The sequence below is a fragment of the Macrobrachium rosenbergii genome, chromosome 21 (assembly GCF_040412425.1).
Source record: "Macrobrachium rosenbergii isolate ZJJX-2024 chromosome 21, ASM4041242v1, whole genome shotgun sequence".
In the NCBI taxonomy this organism is placed as follows: Eukaryota; Metazoa; Arthropoda; class Malacostraca; order Decapoda; family Palaemonidae; genus Macrobrachium; species Macrobrachium rosenbergii.
Window position 1 is genome coordinate 11,446,464 of NC_089761.1, and position 21,728 is coordinate 11,468,191.

At 42.2% G+C, this 21,728-nt stretch overlaps 1 protein-coding gene across 1 annotated transcript in view; it reads right to left on the minus strand.

Moving 5' to 3' along the window:
- Window positions 1–21,728, minus strand: part of LOC136849390 (dynein axonemal heavy chain 7-like) — a 270,971-nt gene that overhangs the window by 7,992 nt on the left and 241,251 nt on the right. The window contains 1 exon segment of the mRNA XM_067122742.1: window positions 1,793–2,271. Coding sequence (XP_066978843.1) covers window positions 1,793–2,271 — 479 coding nt within the window.

A 21,728-nucleotide genomic window follows, 5' to 3' on the forward strand; every position in this document is an offset into this window, starting at 1 on the left:
AAGACTTCCAACAGGAAGGTGCTTCCTTATCCACTGTGGAGGACAACCCTTTTTGCTGCAGCCCCTAGGAATCACATAAAGAAGGGTATGCTCAACCAACTCGCTCAGTTCACAATTGGTCCACAGGTTGCTCTCATGCCAGCAGTGAGTAGTTATCTTTCTTGGCCTTCTTTGGGAGGATTTAAGAGGGAACCTGCACTATCTCTGTGCTTGCAACATTTGTGGTTTCTAGTGTGCATGTGCAAAGACTGCAGATTCCCTCCTAGAGCCTCCAAAGGAGGCCAAGGAGGAGAACCTATGTCACTGCTAGCGCAAGACCAATCCATGGACTGATTGTGAGCCAAGCGGGTGTGTTATGCATACCTTTATCTCTAGGGGCTGTGGTGAGAAGGGCTGTTGTGCGGACCTGTCTTCCTGTGATCTTGCCTCATCCTAGTGCAAGTGTACATGCTCACAGTGTGACATGGTGGAAGCAGGCCCTGGGTCTAAGCAAGCCGGTGCTGCAGCAAGGGGAGCATGTGGAAGGGATGCTGCTGGAATGATTGCATGAGACCTCAGACTTCTTCTCCCTCTTCTGCCAGTGTGGAATGAAATCCAGGAGAATCAGGTGAAGGATGATGAGTCTAGCGCTTCTTCCCTTTCCCCAATACCACACACACAAAAGTCTTATGCACTAAAAGGCTGGCTGAGGCAAGAACCAAAGACTTTGCCAAAGAGTCAGGAACTACAGGATCCACCACTGATAGAAACATTGCTACATGAAGATCCCCTTCCTTAGCGGTGACAGAAGAAGCCGGGACAACAGAAGACACATTTTGGACCATACCAGAGGACTCTAGTGTTAAACCTCTTCTCCTCAGCAAGGTTTTCCATGAAGGCAGCAAACAATGGGCTTCCTGGATATTAAGGTTAGGTCACATCTTCCTCAGGAACTATAATGACATCTTTCTGAGGGGACCAAGAGCATTAGATTCCAAGTTAGAATCATTCAAGAGCAACATGGCTGCTGATGGAGGAGCTACGTCCTTGGGTGAGAAATCATAGTCAGGTTTAGGTTTAAGCCATGTGCTACTCCTCCCTTGAGGGAGAAGCACTTACAGAGGGAAGAGGGATGGAAGATGAGGGTAACAAGGATTTAGGTGGGTTCAGCAGCAGCATAATCAGAGTATTTTCCCTCCCTCCTCCAAGGAAGTTGGCAAAAGCTTCTTGTCCTTGTTCCTCCTCTCCCATAACCTAATCTACTGAGGAAAGTCCCAAATTACACATTACTTGCAACAGAGACCCTTAACCAGGCCCCCTCCCCTGTACAAAGAAGTTCATACAGTATGAGGGGTCTCATCATGGGGTGACATGAAGTGTAAACGTAGAAGGATGACCACACCCCTCGCAGCCCCATATTTCTTATTTTTCATCCATACTAAATAAACAACAATGAAAACCAAAAGTAAACAAAAAGGAAACTACACACCAAAAAGGTTAGAAAATGAGGTACTGCACATGCTTTTAACCAGTCAGGTTGGTGCAGCAGCACATCTGTGCCTCACTACAGTATTGCTGGAAGAAAAGAGAAAGCAACAGTTGGTGTGTGAAGGAGATTCCCCCAGTCACCTCCCCACTCTGGTTGTTAACCACCTTGATAACTACTTTGTTAACTACTTTGTTACCAAGTTTTACCAGCTCACACTGAAAGATACTCCTATATAAAAGGCGATGGGTTGTACCCCTGTAGGAATAAAAATTTTGTTGTGCTAAATAGTTGTCTGGTGTGTAGTTTTCAGTATTACAGTCTCACCTATCTGGATTCCAAGATGCCCCAACAAGCCAAAGACCAGACACCAAAAGTCCCTCATGGCCTAATCGACACCACTTTTGCTTTGATTCTTCCAAATTCAGTGGCAGCTTCGGTTTGCCATATTCATCTTCTTCAGTGCTGGTAAATGTACTCTGACTTGCTCCTTCAGCGTCTTTTCCAGATGTGTCTTCCACTTCACTGGTTCCCTCTGTTGCTTCAGCTTCCTCTTCCTCTACTCCCTCTTCCACTGACTTGGATACTGATGCTGACATTGATGTTTCAGATTCCAAAGTCACAGAAGGAAGAAGATGAGCTTGCTGAGGACAAAACATGTTGGTAAGATGGAATGACCAGGAAAAATGATGCAGGGGCCTCAAAGACCCTCTGGCTGCTTGTCGAACCACTGTGGTGAAAAATGCAGGGAGGAATTGAAAAGCACCAAGCCAAAAATATGTTGGACAGCCATTTTCAAGCCAGTTCTGAAAAGAAAAGTAAGACATAATAGTCATTCTTACATGATGATCATATAACACTGTAGCTCATTACAAGAAAATCATAATCATGCATTATCAGGAGTAAATAAATATAGAAGATATTTGCTTTTAAAAAAGTTCAACCAAACAAATGAAATAACATTCTCAACTCTCGTATGGCTGGCCTAATCACTGTTGATAATAACTTAGATTGGTGTTTGAAGAATACAAAGTTAAAACAAAGTATGTACTGGTTATCAGGTGTGATGTTGTACCAAAAAACTGAATGTGCACGTGCACAAATAACTACTAATGAAAATGGCTGGTACATTAGCTAAAGCAGAGTACTGTAATTTGATACATCTAAACTTTAGGCTGATAAGCCATTTCAACCAAAATTATTCAGGATCTAAGCAGAATAACAAAATAATCATACTCTTGAGCATATATACCTCAACTTAAATGCTAATTTGGTGCTTCCACACTTCATTTGTTACGTAGTTAAAAGGTTGTTGATGCCTCTTAATCAGCAGCAACAAGTATAAAAGGAAACATCCGAAATAAGTAAAGGTATTGTCGAGTACAAATTAAAAGTCATTTTTGAGTTTACAGGTATAATACGAAATGGAGAATAAGACACTGGTGAGTCCTCACAAATTTTATATACCACAAAAAATAAACATAATTAAGGTTGTAAATATGCATTAAAACAGATGTATATTACCATGGTATTTAGTGCTGTGGCCATGTAGGAATGGCATTCCTTTACTTTTTTAAAATAAGAAATGAAGTTTCCATACTGTTTCAAGTAAACCCAAAGTCACTATTGTCAAATGTATTAAAATAGTGATTTTATAATAAAGGTTTTTACTCTAACCCATCAGTCATTTATAGCCTTGAAATGCGTGTAAGGCATACAGGAGCACAAAGCAAAGATTCTTCAGTTAATTGGTGCTTCCATAAGTAATGTGTCTGCAATGGGAAAATGCTCATCAAGCACATGAGGCATAACAGCTTGTATATGCTTCCAGTTGCCAGATAAGTGAGGGATGAATCATTAGAGAGATGATGATGAAAGATCTCAGTCCCTTGTCATGGAAAATACATGTCCCACTGCGATAATGGTCCCAGTATTTACAATCAAGTTATATGAGTGACATCAAAAAGATAAAACCTGGCAAAGGTGTTCTGATAATGCCAAGTGCCCACTCTAATAATGGCAGAGTTATAAATTATACTTAAAACCCAGGGTAGGAGGAGAGGGCAGGAGTAAAGAGATGTCCTCGTGGAATGCAGAAGAACAAGCACAAGAAATTACTTTAATTTTAACCCAAGAGTTTTTAGACTGGTTGATTCTGAAGACTCGTCTGCAGGCAAAGACAAAAATAAACAAAAAACCCCAGATGAGACTTTGAGAGCCTTCGTAAGACACAGAAGACTCCTATTGAGCAGAAGCAAGGCAGGAATAGCAGAGAGACCAAAAGGAGAATCATTATTGTTAAGTCACTGAATTTTGGCTATGAAATCTGGACTAAACAAGAAACTAACCGAGGATCTGTTGCTTGAATAGAAGACTTCCCATGAAAGGGCATGGAGCTTGCTGGCAAACTTAGAGGAGGCTGATTAGGAACACGGTCATGAAAGTTAAATCAAAGAGGCATCCAAAAGAGAGCGGTAGTCTGAAGTGGTGCCCAAAAACCTTTCTCTATGACTGCTTGATAACCACAATTTGTGAAGATGCACCAATTGTGGTTAGGGATGAAATTTGTGGGAATGGGACTGCTTCAGAAAATACTCCAAAATGGAAAGAGACGAGGAAAAACCCACAATGAGTTCCAGATTTCTGGAAATCAATCTGCTGAGGCCAAAAGGGAACCACAAGGGTCATCTAAGAGATTACTAAGGTTTAGAACTTTGCCGCCACTTATCTCAGCAGACATACCAGAGGAAATGAATAAGTAGTGAAGCCATCCCAAGGTTGAAGGATGACATCCAATGGCCAGCCCAAGGTCATGCTGTGAAATAAAGTACAGGGGAAGTCTGGCTTTTAATGACATAGCAAACAGATCCAACAATGGGGTTCCCTACATCTGTCACAAGGCCTTGCAAAATCCTGTGCCAAGGGACCACTCTAACAGAAGTAATTTAGAGCATCCACCATTATGCTGTGGCCTCCTGGAACAAACTAAGGCACAATGGGGAAATTGTGTAAGTGCGCAAAGGTGGCGGTGCTGTCAGCCATGAATCCAAAGCAGCAACACCAAGGAGACTGCATACAGCTTTAGGAAGTTGATGCACATGTGACTCTCCTCAAGACACCCTTAGCCAGAGACTCCAACAAGCGAGCTCTCATACCAAGGCCAAGGCTTATGAAAACTTGAGATCTGGTTCTGTAGGTACTGAAGGAATCTGTAGGTACTGAAGGAACTTAATTCAGCAAATTATAGTCTGATCATCCCTCCACCAACAAAAGTCACGAAGACCAGCTCCATGGTCAGGAACCTTCCAGCTGGAGATATCAAAAGACAATTCACACTATTCTCCAATGCTCAGGCCAATTTTGCGACTAGGTCCAAAAAAATTCCCAGGTAAATTGCCTGGGTGTATGGTAACAGGTCTGACTTCACCAGGATGACCTGCAGACCCAAGGACTGACACAAGTCCAGAGGAGGCTTCAGATGACTCCTCAACCTCTTCAAAGCAGCCAGAAACAAATAGTCATCCAAGTAAGGACAAAGACAAAAAAAAAAAAAAACAGGCTCAGACAGCACACTCAAGAGGCTACTGGAGCAAGACTCCTGGTGAAGACCTGAGTGGCAGTACACAGACAAAAGCAAAGGGTCTGAAAGTAGGATATGTAGCCTCACCAGAGTGCAGGTACTTCATAGAAAGAGGGATGTGGAAGTATGAGCCTGTCAGATCTATAGAAGCAAGGAAATCCCTACTGCAAACAAATAGCTTGTGAACATCAAGCTATCCAGGAGCCTTGCTCCCAGTGAAAGGGTCAAAGACCAGCAATCCTTCCAAAGAAGAGGATGCTAAAGGGAAAGCCTAAAAGATAACTTGAGGAGATGAGTCCAACTGCAGTTTCATTCTTCAGCATTCTGAAAATGGTAGAAGGCATCAAGCCAAAGGTGGAAGCAAAGTACACCCTTGGAAACACATCAATCCACTCTTGCAAAAGAAGAAAGTGTGACTTATAACCTTTTATAACTGATTGTTTCTGTAACATACAAACCTATATTATGTTGTAACAAGAAGTTAATTTTCTGTATGATCCATATGATCATATTTACAAGGCAGCAAAAACCTGCGGACTTTATACAAAAACTTGTAAAATGAAAGCAAGTTGCCTGAACGAGAAACACAATACTGTATCTTCTTTTGTTCTAGTATCCATGACATAATGGACAACCACCGGCACAATTAATAAAATTGAGATCTACTCACACTAACACTGCAGTAAAACATCAGTTGCTGGCCGATTAGTAACTCAAGAAAAACTTACCAAATATTACAAAAACATAAAAAAATATGAAAATGAGCTTAAAATGGAATTCCATCAATGGGTCATCACAAAAAATAGCAGAAGCACTAAAGTAGTCGTAAACAGAATGGAAGCACATCAGTTTTCAATGAAAGTGAGTAGAAGAAAGAGTAGTTTTATTTTGTGGATCTGAGAATTGCTTTGGCATGTGCACTGGGATACAGTAAACGCCCCAGATTTTCATTTTCACAATTCACGTACTCAGCAGTTTGTGGGATTTTCTGTGGAGCCTATCTAAAAATTATTTGTGGGAAAACTTGCCCATCCACGGCTTTTTCTGTGGAACTATCTATAAAAATATTTGTGGGTAACTCGCTATTTGCAGATTTTTTCGTTTTCTCGTATAGCAATGTTCTGTATTTTCCTGTTTACTGTATAATAACATTAAATGATGTACAGTAATAATAATACTGTACTACAATACATAAGAGTAATAAGATTAAATAATAATAATGCATAATACTATACACTGAGTACTACCTGTAATAATGCATAACAATAATAAGATTAAATCATATGGATCACCAGTGATGAATGTTGATTATAGATGATGATGATGATAAATTGGCTGTGCAGTCCAATGAATGACGAAGATATGACTGCACAGCAAAGTAGAGGAGTTACACCTCCTCTAAGGGCATCTCTCTACCTTCTTCAGGAGGAACTTCATCAGGGGTTCCAGGAGGTGCCGTCATGTTAAGGTATTTGAACATGGCTATGAAGGTGGTACAGTAGGGCTGCATGAGCTCATTAATGGCACTGGAAACATTTGTGGCCCTTTCCACATTATCATCCCATGCCTTTATCATTGTCTGCAACTGCCTAGCTTTTTTAAGAAATTTGTACAGACCATGAAATTCTTCAAAATCCGTTGGTGGGATAGAGAGGGCGGTGAGTTCTTATCCAGCGATGGCCTTCCCAAGTATTCTACCCTCTTCATACTCCTTCTCGATGAAGGCGACTGCACTTTAAGCCACGTCATAACAAGCTGTTACTTCTCCATGGCTTTTGCCTTCACGTAACATTACGTCTGCCTTCTCCTCGAGTGTCATGATCTTCCTCTGGTGCTTAGGCTCTTTGCCAGAAGCTTGAGAAGAAGCAGGCATTTAGGAAGCATCATAGGGCACGATTCCAAAAAATATGCATAGTCCGTAGTACCATATGCAAAAAACGCACAACCGAGATAGCAGTTAACTGAGATGCTGGGTCATTTGCTGATTACCAGTAAACACGTACGTAGCCATGTACACATGGTACTAATGCGCGTACGTATAACACTGATAGTCTGTGCATACTGTACATTTTATAAGATGTTTTGTTGTAGGATGATTTTTAGTTTTCTGTAAAAGAAAACTATTGTGCCAGCTTTGCCTGTCCATCCGCACTTTATTCTGTCCGTGCTTTATTCTGTCTGCCCTCAGATCTTAAAAACTACTGAGGCTTGAGGGCTGCAAATTGGTATATTGATCTTCCACCCTCCAGTCATCAAACATACCAAATTGCAGCCCTCTAGTCTCAGTAGTTTTTATTTTATTTAAGGTTAAAGTTAGCCATAATTGTGCTTCTGGCAACAATATAGGCCATGCCACCATCGGGACGTGGTTAAAGTTTCATAGCAACATTTTGTACAGCAATGTACTGAGACTACGGAAAGATATATCTATTTTTGGTGGCCTTGATTATACGCTGTAGCAGCTGTGCAGAAAACTCAATTGCGCAGGAAAATCTTCAGTGCATTTTTTTACTTGTTAAATATTACGTACATAAAGTGTTTTAGGATGATACGTAGTACAAAGGGCATATCTAAAATACTCAAGATGACGGGACTAGCAGGGAATGTATGTTCACGTATGTCTGCAGGCTATTTTCATGTTATGCACTTACTAAATGTATTTTCGTAACTACAGTACTGTAAATACAATTTTTATGAAAAAAGATTTACTATTTTTCAAATATTACAGTACTGTAATATATTGTCGTAAACACAGCAGGATTTCAATAACATAAACTGTACAGTATTTGTTTTTCTTAAAAGGTGAATTATCCAAGCCAGCAAATGGGCAGAGAAAGAACATTGGATGTCGGGATGCTGATATACCCAGGTGCCATGATAGTCGACATGTTATTGGCTGTCGTCTGCAAAGCAGCCAGTCCAGGAGTGCCATTCATTTTCCTCAGCGCTCATTGGCTGTACACTTGGCATTGATTAGCTGAATTCTGGGAGCCCGCATGATTGCATCTGCCCCAGTTCACCATGTAGTACTAAGTAGTATCTTCTCGTTGGGTGTAATCATAGATCTTTGTGTGTCAGTTTTAATCTTTGGGTATCAGTGCTAATTGTGCCCTAAAATGCCTCCTAAAAATGCCCTGCTCCTTCTAAAGCTTCTGGCAAAGAGCCTAAATGCAAGAAGGTGATCATGAAGCTCGATGAGAAGGTAAGACTTCTCAATATGTTGAAGGAAGGCAAAAGTTATGCCACAGTAGGCCGCCATTTTAATGGCAATGAAAGTACAGTTAGGTACATAAAGAAGAAAGACTCCAAGATTTGCAAGGTTGTAAGTATGAGCTCCTTTGGTAGTGCAAAAACAGTTTCGACAGTGCAAGATAAGGCAATTGTTAAGATAGAATCTGCACTGGCGTTTTGAATAAAGGACTGTCGCAAGAAGAACGTCCCCCTCGACTCCAACATCATTCGTGTAAAAGTGCAACAACTATACCAGCAGTATTCGACTGCTACAAAAGGCGACGATGTACAAGCACAGGAAGGCGCAAAAGGGAATTAGAATTCTTAGGCTTAAAAGAACCCACGCCAGAAGAAGAAGAAGAAGAGGAGGAAGAGCCACAAACAGGACCATCATCAGCTCCTCAAGGTTTTCAGAGGCCAGCAATGGGTGGTTCCACCATTTCCAAAAGCGGTTTCACCTAAAGTCTGTTTCTCTGCATGGGGAAGCAGCATCTGCAGATATGGAAGCGGCCGCGAAATATCCCAACCATGCAGAACAGGTGTTCAATATGGATGAGACCAGCTTGTTCTGGATAAAGATGCCTTCGCAGACATACCTCATGAAGGATGAAGCCAAAGCCTCTGGATTTAAGGCCCAGAAAGATAGGGTTACCCTTCTAATATGTGAGAATGCAGCTGGCTTCATGTTGAAACCAGGCTTCATTTACAAGGCTGCAAACCCCAAGGTCCTCAAGAATAAGAACAAGGCATTGCTGCCTGTGTTCTGGATGCATATCCCTAAGGCCTCGATCACCAAAGTCCTTACAGATCACTGCTTCCATCACAGCTTCATCCTTCAAGCTAGGCAATACCTATGCGACTTGGGCATAGAGTTCAAGGTGTTGCTAATTATGGATAATGCTGGTGGCCACCCTCTGGATCTTTGTTATGAGAGAGTCCAGCTCGAGTTCCTCCACACCACCTCTCTCCTCCAGCCTAAGGACCGGGGCCTGATCCATGCTTTCAAGGCACCCTACACCCAGAACTCCCTCCAGCACATGTGAATGCAATGGATACTGACAGTGAATTTACGCTGAAAGACTATTGGCGTAAATTCACGATTGTCATGTGTCTGTCCATCATCAACAAATCGTTGAAGGAAATGAAGGAGGAGACCCTGAACACATGCTGGAACAAGTTGTGGCCAGAGTCTGTGCATGATCATAAGGGCTTCTCTCCTGAAGAAATTCAACATTCGGCCATTGGTAAGGTGGTCTACATTGGCGAGAATTCTAAGTGGAGAAGGCTTCAAGGACATCACCAAGGATGAAGTCAGCACCATCATTGATGCCCACTCTGACCTCCTGACGGACCAGGATTCGGAAGAGCTGACAAAGTCTGCCAGCATGGAAGAAGACATGCCAGGAGGAGGAGGAGGAGGAGGAAGAGCTGACAAAGTCTGCCAGCATGGAAGAAGACAGGAGGAGGAGGAGGAGGAGGAGGAGGAGGAGGAGGAGGAGGAGGAGGTGGTGGTGGTGGTGGTGGTGGTGGTGGTCCTGACTTTGGAATCAACATGGGATCCTTATATGGAACGATCCTTAAAGTTTTCAAATATCCTTGATTCAGCATTGGAGCCCTATAATCAAGCCCTCATCAGCACGGAGAAGCAGCGACAGCAGCTGTCTATCACTATGTTCATTAAACATACAAAGAACGACCTTCCAAAGCCTCCCCAAACCCCTGAAGAAGTGCCTCCCCAATCGCCTGAAGTAGTGCCTCCCGAAACACCTGAAGAAGTGCCTTCCAAAACCCCTGACAAAGAGCCTCCTGAAAGTGAAGAGGCACCCTCAGAGAAGATGTAACTCCTCTGCTTTGCTGTGTAGTCATGTCTTCATTATCAATCATCTGGCTGCACAGCTAATTCATCATCATCATCTTTAATCAACATTCATTACTTGTGAGTACCAGTATGATTTACGTATGTAATCTTAACATGTATGTAGTATTACTTTTCTTTAATGTGCATACGTATTTTTGTTTCTCTCTCTCTCTCTCTCTCTCTCTTGTGAGTTATGTACATACCAATGCTTCCAGTGTAAAAGAAAATGGGACAGCCTGAATAGTGACTGTATGAAAGAAAATGTGCGTGGCTGAATATGTAGGGGGGACTGGATTATTTTCACACATAGCTGTAAGCCATATAGACGTACTTATATTTTTAAGGGTAAAATGTTTAAGATGACTTTGAAATGATTATTAATAATATTTCAAAGATTAATACAGTAAAAAGATAATAGTTTAAGGTATATTAGATGTAGGATGATATTTTTAGGTATCCATTTGGTGTTTGAACTTTCAAGATAGGCATTTATAAGCATTTTTTGAGGGGGGGTGCCAAGTATTTGAAGATTTTAATTATTTGCGGGTGATCTGGTACACATCGCCCACAAATACGGGGGATTTACTGTATTTATTTGCAACAAAAATTAATGAACCGCTTCAGTTCTGCTTGCATCAGCTGGGGTAATGTTAGTGTATAATCTTCAAAATCGGCATGGCGTTGTGATTTTGTACAATTATTTTATTACTTAATATAAAAAAACTTGTGAAAGTAATCTTGAAAGTGCAAACATTCAAAATACACCTATACAGATTATTTTTAAAATTGTATTTAAGTGTGTGAAATCATGAAAAGCGCCACATCACCACTGTTTGGCTTAGTATCAAAACTAGGGAGTTGGAATGTACAGTCATACACCGAACTTACACGAGGTTAGGTTCCAGAACCCCTTGCACAAGACGAATTTCAGCATAAGTTTGGCATGGTCTCTAAAAATGCTAATAAATGCTTATTTCTACAGTTTAAACACTAAGTTTGATCCTAATCATGCTCCCAAATTATTAAGCTAACTTTTAGATGAAATTAAAGTTACTGTAATTTCATTTAAAAGTTAGCTTAATACATTACCCTTAAAAAAAAGAAATAAATGGTTGGCATAAAAATAGAGAGTTGGAAGAGAATTTCTCTCTCTCCCCCTTCCGACCGGTCTATCTTTAGAAGTCTTCTCAACCTCTTTTTAATAACTTATTTATTTTACATCTCTTTCTCTCTGTTCTGAAATGCTTTTTCATGAACAAACAGTGTTTTTTATTTGGAGACTAATACAACTCTTAGTTATTATGTCTCTATGTTTTAGAATGTATTTGCCACACTAGCACATTTACACTTCGTAGACGGTACAGGTAAAATTAGATCAATTTAAACTATCTGCTGTACAGGTAAAGACGCACAGAGAAATAAGTTGTAAAAATGTGTGAATGCTATGAACGAGAGAGAGAGAGAGAGAGAGAGAGAGAGAGAGAGAGAGAGAGAGAGAGAGAGAGAGAGAGAGAGAGAGAGAGGTTGTCCTTACTTAAGAGTGAAATTGTTTATGAATTATTACGGAGAGAGAGAGAGAGAGAGAGAGAGAGAGAGAGAGAGAGAGAGAGAGAGAGAGAGAGAGAGATTGTCCTTACTTGAAGTATCAAGTTAAATTATTTATGAATTATTACGGAGACAGAGAGAATAACATGAGAGAGAGAGCGAGAGAAAGTTATTCTTACGTTAGATATCAAAAGAAGGAAATTCAGTATTAAACTAACCTTTAAGTGAAATTAAATTTACTGTAATTTCATTTAAAAGTTAGCTTAATACATTACCCTTAAAAAAAAGAAATGGCTGACGTAAAAATATAGGAGAGTGTGAAGATTAGTATGCTATTTCTCTCTCTCCCCAGTCCACCCCCAACCTCGTTATTAAAAATTTCTTTATTCTGTCTCTTTCTCTTTGTTCTGAAATGCTCTATGTCTCTGTGTTTTAAAATGGCGCATTTACAGTTTGTACACAGTACAGGTAAAATAAGAGAGTGAAATTTTTTACGAATTTTTACGGACAGAGAGAGAGAGAGAGAGAGAGAGAGAGAGAGAGAGAGAGAGAGAGAGAGAGAGAGAGAGAGAGAGAGAGAGAATTAGTAGGAAACCCTTGACCAGTTAACCAGCAACACTCTTCCTTCTTGTCATGTTAAATCGACATGTCTGACAGCTTTGCCTTGGAGCTTCGAACAAAAGATGAGGGAAAGAGATTTGTTTCTTTAACCCTTTAACGAGCGACTGGATGTATTTTACGTCGACAAAAGTTGTCTGTCGGGTGCCAAGTGGACATAAAATACGTCGACTACAAAAAGTTTTTTTAAATATTCACGGAAAAATACTTATAGGCCTTGTTTGCGAAAAATTTTAAATCGCGCCTTGAGGGATGCTGGGAGTTCACACATCATGCTGTTGTTTTGTTTACAAGTGTGATCCAGCTGCGCATGCGCGAATTTCTTTCTTATCCCAAAAGAAAGCATCAGCTAACTCTGCTGAAAATCCCAGAAATTCTTTAGTCACTTTGTCGTAATTTTTGCACCGTTTTCTATTAGCCTTTACATAAAGTTTTATATATGAAAATGAGCGAAATTTCATATAGAATACAACAAAAAATAACTCATGGTTATAGCTTTTATCAATTTTGACGTATTTTCATATAAATCACGATAAGTGCCAAAATTTCAACCTTTGGTCAACTTTGACTCGACCGAAATGGTCGAAAAATGCAATTGTAAGCTAAAACTCTTACATTCTAGTAATATTCAATCATTTACCTTCATTTTGCAACAAATGAGAAGTCTCTAGCACAATATTTCGATTTATGGTGAATTTTTGAAAAACACTTGTTTCCTTACCTCTGCGCGCACTTAGTCTGCTGAAAATCTCAGAATTTCTTTAGTCACATTGTCGTAATTTCTGCACCGTTTTATATTAGCCGTTACATAAAGTTTTATATATGAAAATGTGCGCAATTTCATATAGAATACAAAAAAAATAACTCATGGTTGTAGCTTTTATCAGTTTTGAAATATTTTCATATAAATCACAATAAGTGCCGAAATTTCAACCTTCGGTCAACTTTGACTCGACCAAAATGGTCGAAAAATGCAATTTTAAGCTAAAACTCTTACATTCTAGTAATATTCAATCATTTACCTTCATTTTTCAACAAACGGGAAGTCTCTAGCACAATATTTCGATTTATGATGAATTTTTGAAAAGAACTTTTTTTTACGTCTGCATGTTACGAATTCATGCATCATTTTGTGATAATATTTTCTCTGTGTTGCTTTGATCGTTTCACAATTTTTTATATACCAAAATCATTGCAATTTAGTGTACAATACAACGAAAAAAAATAACTCTTTAGCTTTAACCGTTTTGCTCACAGCACGATTTGTATACAATTATATATGAAATTTTTTTTGCGCTGTCATATATTCCAATATTTATATATGATAATGATATTTTTTTCATTTCTGATGGTTGCATACTAAACTTCAGGCAATGAGAAAAAAAGGAGACAAAAATGAACTCTTAATCTTAAAAACTAAGTGTGCTGTGATTTTTTTAAAAAACTTTCTTTCCGCTTCGGCGCTAACTCTCAAACCCCGTCAGCAAACGGTAGACACTTTTGTAAATAGAGGCTCAGCATTTAAGGGTTAATATACAATCACATTCGCATTTTGTAATTACAGTTATAATAATAATAATAGTAACATAACTATAATTATTATTATTATTATTATTATTTGAAAATTAGTACTTATTATTAGGTAAAAAAATTCATTTATACAAAACAAATAAACATACACATGTACCATAAAAATTCTCTCATCTCGGTAAAAGAGAGAGAGAGGGAGAGAAATTATTAATTTTATTATCTAATGCTATTTAATTTACACATAAAAGCTTGAAACCTTTTAAATTACATAAAAAAATTAAACAAACACTTTTGCAGGATTTCTCAGTATTCACAAATGTTTGCGTGTCTGTGAAAAACTCATGTATGACAATTAGTTAGAATCCAATGAAAAGTTCATGTGTCTGTGAAATTCACGCAACTCGAATCATGCAACTTCGGGGTATTATTGTATACAGTAGTACACAACAGGATCCAGAAAATTCAGCCCATCTGTCTGTATCAAAACTCCTCCAGTACTGGGACCACTACTTACCAAAATCTTCTTTTTTCAGTTTTCACCAACTCAAAATCAGTCTAATTAAAAAAAATTTTTTTAAGGAGCTTACAGTGCACTATACTACCAGCTATATGGGTTTGCAATGCCCTTTAATACACCCCTAGAACCATCTTGGTAAGACTTTTAAAATGCATTCCCTCACTTTTTTTGCCACTACAGTATACTGTACCACCATATATGGGTATACTGTACTTTCAAAATGCATTCCCTCACTTCTTATTTTATCACTGTAAGGATGACAGTCACAGGGCCATGAGCCCATGCAAGATGTCTGAGATCTTGTAGAGTAACAAAACCTAGGAGAACCAAATGTGAACCCCACGCGGGTTGACACAAGTCGCAAAGCAGTCATATATGACCAATAAAATTGATAGGTTCAAATGATTCTCCACCACTGCTGCTGCAATCCCCTTCCATTCCCAGTCAAAAAGGAGAGTGGAAAGAGTCACATCTTAGCCAATAATATAAGACTTTGTGCTCAGTTATGTAGCCTATCTACACCTGCATCAGTTCCAGCATAAAAACGAAAGAGAAGACAGTCCCTGTACCAGTCAATCCCAGACTTTTACCCTCTGAGTACCTTACACTAGATTTTTCTCCATCTAGAATGATCTTCGGTGACTACACAACCTGCCAAGTATCCACCACAGGTCCTGAGGAGAAACTCTCCTGAGACATGTGGCCAACATCGCTTAAGTAGGATGAGATAAAGGTTGTCTGACACTGCCAAGACACTCATTAAAATACCAGCTAATTTTGTCAAGTTATGTGTGTTCTTGCTGATATTTCTTTGTGCTTGATATTGCAAATAACAATTACAACAAACATTAAATTGTAACAGATACGAACTAAATATAGAAACATTCTCTGGATATATTCATGCACAGATATACTGTATACAAGATGTACTGGGATGCAGAGATGTAGCACCTCCCCTCATGAAATCTTATGGGTGACTATTATTCCATCCCCCTACCTGAGCTGAGCTCTTAAGTGTTGCCATAAGAGTTGACAAATTGTTATTTATGACTCATAAAAGCCATTTGAATGTCTTCACGCAAAATTCATTCAAATTTCATGGTGCAAAATAATTATTTTCACATGATGGCTGATGGACCCAGCCCCATTACTATTATTACACCTGAAGTTATGACTACCAGACCCAAGGGGTTAGGAGGTTTGGATTTCATCAGGCCATACATACATCCACATGCCTTGGTAGAAGCAAGGGTGTATGAGTCTGGGGCAACACTCCTGTCCAAGAAGTCACAGGAAGACTTCAAAGTACTGAGTGTGCTAAAAAACCTGTGTCCATCCTACCTACCTACAGGTGAACAACCACTAAGGCCAACCCTAGAAGAGGGAAGTTACTCACACAAAGCCCAATGGAACTTCCTGTGAGAGGGCTTTCTGGACTTTTGTTCTTAGTGCAAAAGGAAAGGAGAGCAAGAAGATAAGGAGGAAAAACTTGACAGAAGAGCACTTTCACTTCTTCACCTTGCTCCTTGCCTATGACTTACTCTTCTTAAACCAAAAGGACTGGTTGAAGCAAGAAAAGTCGACATAGGAGGCACTTTGGCCATCATTGGTGCTGTGGGGGTATCTTGCACAGGAAGATGGCTGCTACTGGAGGCTCAACAGCACTGAGCTCCCTAGCAGGTGCAGCAGCAGCAAACAGATACCCTATCAACTCAGTTGGGCTGAGTGACAGAGGAATGAAGTAAAAGTTGGGCCTCACAGAATACCAAGGGAAGGCCATATTTTCTGTAGGTATTCAGTTGATATTATTATCCCTGGAGGAGTCGATGTGGTAGTGGTAGGCATTGGTAAAGCATGTGCATATATAGGGGTTTAGTCTGGGTACAGCCCAACATCCTCACCTGACTAGCCACTAGACAAGAGCATGTGTAGGTTACACACCTTAGGCTGAGCAAGTTATGTGTGCATGGAAGGCACAGGGAGAGGATGGAGGTGGGGGGAGACCCAAAAAGAAGTGATATCACAGTGGGAATATTCCCTCCCAATGACACTTTTAGCTTCCCTCCCCCTATTCCTAAACTTTTCCTGGTGCAAGGGAGATCAACTTACTCCTCACAGGAAAGTTCAGGGCTGCATGTCCTATCCCTACTAAAGGAGCAATAGTGGTTGGACTCACATACAAGGGTACAAAGAGCCCCACACTCGTTCACATCCTTTGCACTTGTGTTGTTCACTCTTCTTATGCATATCTGTATTATGGAAGTTACCAACATTTAAAGTAAAAAAAAAAAAAAAAGCTAGTTTCAACTTGGCAGGCAGAAGGAGCACAGCAAGACATCCTTACTTGATGGCACCCAAAGAAAAATTGCATAGTGATGACGGGTGAGTTGGGCTTCTCCCAACTCACCCTCCTACCACCACTCTGTCTATAACTGCCCATTACTAATTTCTGAGCCTGTCCCTAAGGTCACCCGGTGAAATTCCTTTAGAGCACGAATTCTAGGTATAACATTGCTAACATACCAGAGAAAAAGTTATCAGGAATGCTAACATACCTTCAGATCGAGCATCTATAATGAAAAATAGACGTCGGTATAAGTGCGTGAAGTGAGGTCATCACTACCACAGAACCACACCTGAAGACATCCCAATGGCAACCTCCTGAAGAGCGGAGAGTCACCCAACTCCCGCAAGACTCACTCCGCCTCACCAAACAGCTTGCACTCCCAGCCATCTGAACTCATTCCTTTCTAGGCACATGATTGCTGCAATCTCTTTGATTTCCGCTTGTGCTTTTTTACAGGATTTTTCCATTAATTCAACATGGCATCGAGCAGCTTTACTGTTTCCAAGTTAAGTACCATCTTCTTTTGGAGTTTTTATGATAAGTCTGGCTGTTTAAGCCCGTATACATAAATTATACGTGGTTTTTGTTTGGGACGCTGCGGCATCCCTCTTGTCAGCCATACCGACCTCGAGGTATACCCGTTCGGCTTGTTCTGTTTGGGTTTCTTCGTCAGTTACACAAATTATCTTTATTCCATCAGAGCATCCTATGGCGCTTCTCGTGCACCTTGGATCTCCTAATATTGTTCTTGGCAAGCTCTCTCATAGGGTTCTTCATTGTTTCTATGCTCTGAAGTTTTCACTCGTTAGTTTTCTCCCAGGATGTTTCCTCTGAGAAGTGTGATAAAAGACTTTTTCACTATATATGCTCGATGACGTGAAAATTATACATTCACCCGGACGTGACGTCAGGTTCAGCCTGTTGGCTGTTTACGTTCTGTCGCCTCGCTCAGCTAGGCTATAGCCTAGCACAAGCGTATAATTTTAGTTTATTTGATGATTATTTGATGGTTATTTTTTACTTTATTAATATATCCTTTTGGTTAGCCTAGTTCTTTCACTAATGAATGAACTAGGCTACCTTTTTCTCCTTTGTTTTCCTAACTCCCTGCTCTCCCGTATATCGCTTGAGAGGGTAGGAGGGGGAGGTAGTCAGGTCGAGGGAGTTTCTGTTGTTGTACCATCCGCCTTCCGCTTGTTTGGGTGGTCAGTTGAGTCTCTATTTCTCTCTATCACCAGTGGGGGAAGAGGATTTTATTTGGGAGATCTTCATGCCTACACAATCCCTTACTCGAGTCGGTTAAGGCTGGCCTGACACAGGAATTTTCTCTCTCCCTGTTCTTTCCTCCCCTTCCCTTCTCCCCTCCTGGTCACCTAGGCTATGCCGACTAGCAGGGTGAGAGTGTATGGGGTTTGATATTATATTAACCCCACCCCTTCTCCTTCCCCGGTACTTGTAGTGGGTCACAGTCTCCCCGTATACCTTACGGGGTTACAGTTGAGCGGAGGGTATTACCCCAGTCTCCTGTTCATATTCTCCGGACCCTTTCCTACTAGTACTATCCTTCCACCCTCCCCGTTTTCCTTCCTGAGGTTCTAGTTTTTGTCATCTCCTCGCGTGCGAGACGTCGGGCTTTCGATGGTCACCCCGAGGTAGACAGGCCTATCCTAGTTGAGGGACACGCTCCCTCCTGGGATCAGTCCTACCGGCATTTACTTGAACAAGTGTTTCGTTGATTCGCTCTCTCCGGATCGAGCGGGTTTCCGACCACTCTCAGGGCCTGCTCTGGCCATCCTCGGCCCTCCTGCTGTCTGGCCAGGCCAATGCTTTCGGCATGTTACGTCTTTAAGTGGATAGGTTTGATCAGCTTTTCCAATCTGACCATATTATGATCAGTTGTGATGTACTCGCCTCGCCTTCCTACTGGACTCTAGCTTCGGAGGCTCGGGATTCCGGAGGGGTTGTGCCGGAACCCGGGGGTCTATGTTCTGTTATTCTTATTATGTTGTTAACCAATTATTTGTACATCACGTTATCTGTTATACTAGTTTACCCCGGCGGCCTCACCCGCCGCCGGACTCAAAAATTCATAACTAGTTTATCTACTTCGTACCATGAGTTCAGTGATCATATCTTTGAGTTCGACCGGATTATCTCCGGCGTTCCTCGAGATAGAGTGTCCTGTCTGGCTCAGTAAATTCATTCCGCCGGAGTATCCCGGCGGTATGGTACGAAAAACTTTTAAACCTATAGTTTAAGTTATCTTAGATGAGTAGGTTCATACTTTATGATCTTTTTTCATCCCACCAGAGTGCTCCGGTAGCATGGTATGAAATTACTTAGTACCTACTTAGTTTGCTGCATCTTAGATTAGTAGGTTCATGTACTCTTCACACTTACAGACTGTCTGTTGTGAGGAGCCCGGGTGCAATTGCTGTCTCTGCAACTAGCCCTACGGGCATGCAAAGGCCGCACCCACGCTGCCAGCGGTCTGCTAGGACGACCTGATTGTGTGGCACCCCGGATGGCTGTGAGGTCGGTTTCAGCTCCCACGGGCGTGTCCAGGACGAGCGGTGTTTATTCTTCTTTGTCCTTTGTCCGCTCTTACATTTAATATCAACAGTTTCTGGTTTATAATGAGTTTACCATTATATAACCGGCCTTTGATACTCCCCTCTTTTCAGGCCGATGAATCCTCCCGTATGATGCTCCTCGAGTCCCTCTGTGCCTGGGTGGCTGGGTTTGGTAGGAACGTTCCGTTGGGGAAACCATGTTCTGATGAAAACTCCGGAACATACTCTACCCCGGCGCCTGGATTGCTGCGGCTGTTCCCGCTGAGGTGGCCGCCCCTATCATCGAGCAAATTCGGGTAGAGACCCAGCCAATCCAGGACGATTCCTTGTATGAGGACGTTTCGGGGGATGTCGCTGTTGATCTCAACCTGAAACCCATGAATACAGAACAGGACCAGGAGGTAGTAGGGAGGTAAGGGGAGGCAGTGGGGGGCGGGCACCCTCTTGAATCTCCTTCATCATCCGTGTCTTCCTTTCAGGGATTTCATATATCTTCTGAGGGACAGAACACAATCTACTGTCCCCAAGCTGAAGAAGTTACCGGGAAGGCGAAAGGCTATAAGTCTTCGTCTTCCTGCAAGCATCCCCTTCCCCGCCGGCCCCAGGACACTGGTCCGTGGCTCTCGGAGCAAACCAGTACTCGGGCAAAGTGGAGGAGTAAGAGAGTAGCTGAGCCTAGCCCTTCTCGCCAGCCTGCCTTTGACCCTGAGGCATTTACAGGGATGCTTCTAGAGAGGTTCTCTACGGAGGTAGAGGCAAAGTTGAGTAAGATCACGGAGAGGCTTCAGGGCCAGGAGACTATGATCTCCAATATTGTACGTTCCGGAGGTACTGGGGTACACTATCCCATCCCGGACTCCTCCGCCCTCCCTCCGTTCAACAAAGGGAACCCGTGGCGTTTAGCCCTTCATGCTCCCCGGCATGAAGATACTTTAACAATAGAAGGTTTAGGCACTCGTAGACTGGAGGAGCTGGAATTCTTCCCTCCAGATCTTCTGCCTCCCTACCCAGGCTTCAAGCAGGCTGGCCAGATGAAGCCTGGAGCTACGCTCTGACAAGGTCCCAAGGAGACAGTAATCTTCCCTAGAGACCAAGCGCACCGGCTCTGGATGCGCACGCTCAGAGTGGGCAAGCTGAGAACCCTGCTGACTCTTTCGCGGCAACTTCACTGTTCTCCCTTGGGGGGATAAACTCCCAACCCCTGCTTGACTAAAGTAGCTCTTGCTACTGCTCGCTGGCGTTGTGAAGGTAAACCTTGGCCCCAACTCGAGAGACGGACCTCACATCTCTCATCTCCTGGGATGATGTTTTTCGGAAGGACGCCTGCCACGCTTACTTCCTGGTAAACTGGACGCAGATTGCGCTTCCAACCAGTTTAGTGAGCAGCTTCCCAAGCTGCCGGAAACTCTCCTGAAAGCTGAGTTCGAGGCACGATATCGCCTGAGTCGGTCTCTGAACTCGCTATGCCTGGCGGAGGCAACTGCCGTCTCGTTTTCCGAGGAGTCGCTGTTCCAGGTTTTGACGAAATCCTTATTAGCAGGATTCCAGTCAGACCTGTTTACTACGGTGAGCGTTGAATTGCCGCGAAGTTCATTCGCGGATTACCATTCCACATGAGCCTAACAAGTCTATGAAGAGTTCTTTCTGGGAGCCAATCTGTTCCCAGAAGACGAAGTCACTACTTATCCTGGCGAGGCGACTAGGCTAATTCAAAGTCTGCACCCCGGTGGGGTATTCGCCTTGCCGAAGACCCTAGAGCCCGGCGCTCCCAATATAGATCGGAAAGAGGTACAGAAGCATAGAAGGCAGCAGCTTCAGCCTGTGTCTGTGGCGGGTAATTGTCTCGGCAGTGAGCCAACTCTCGGACCTCCAAGGTTCAACCTCAACAGTTTGTGCTGGTTCAGCCAGCTCAACACTCTGCCACTCCCTTCCTATGTGTCACTCCAGCATATAATCCGCCAAGGAGGGTCGGGGGCATTTCATGGCCTTAACAGGAGTGCAAGGAGGTAGAGCTTGTATTTCATGGAGGTAAGGTTGCTCCTACGGTCCTCCCGGGAAGAGGAGGCCGCGGTAGAGGTAAACCCGCCCCACTCCTAGTGAGCTCCAGCCAGGTGGGCGAGACTATACTGGTTCAGAAACCAGTGGACTCAGTCCTGGGCACACAGTATAGTGTCCAAAGGTTCAGGCTGGCTGATCAAGGCCTCCCTGACCAGGTTTCACCAACTTTCCTCAAAAGTTCTACAGGACTTTGTGACAGAACTGCTCGAAAAGAGAGCAATAAAGAAAGTGAGACACCTCAAATTCCAAGGCAGGCTGTTTACTGTTCCCAAAAAAGACTCCAGTCAACAAAGAGTAGTCCTGGATCTATCGTGTTCAAATCGTTACATACAATGCGATAAATTTCCTGTATGCTTGCTGCGCAGGTACGGACTCTACTCCGCAGGAGCCGCTACCACCTCTATCG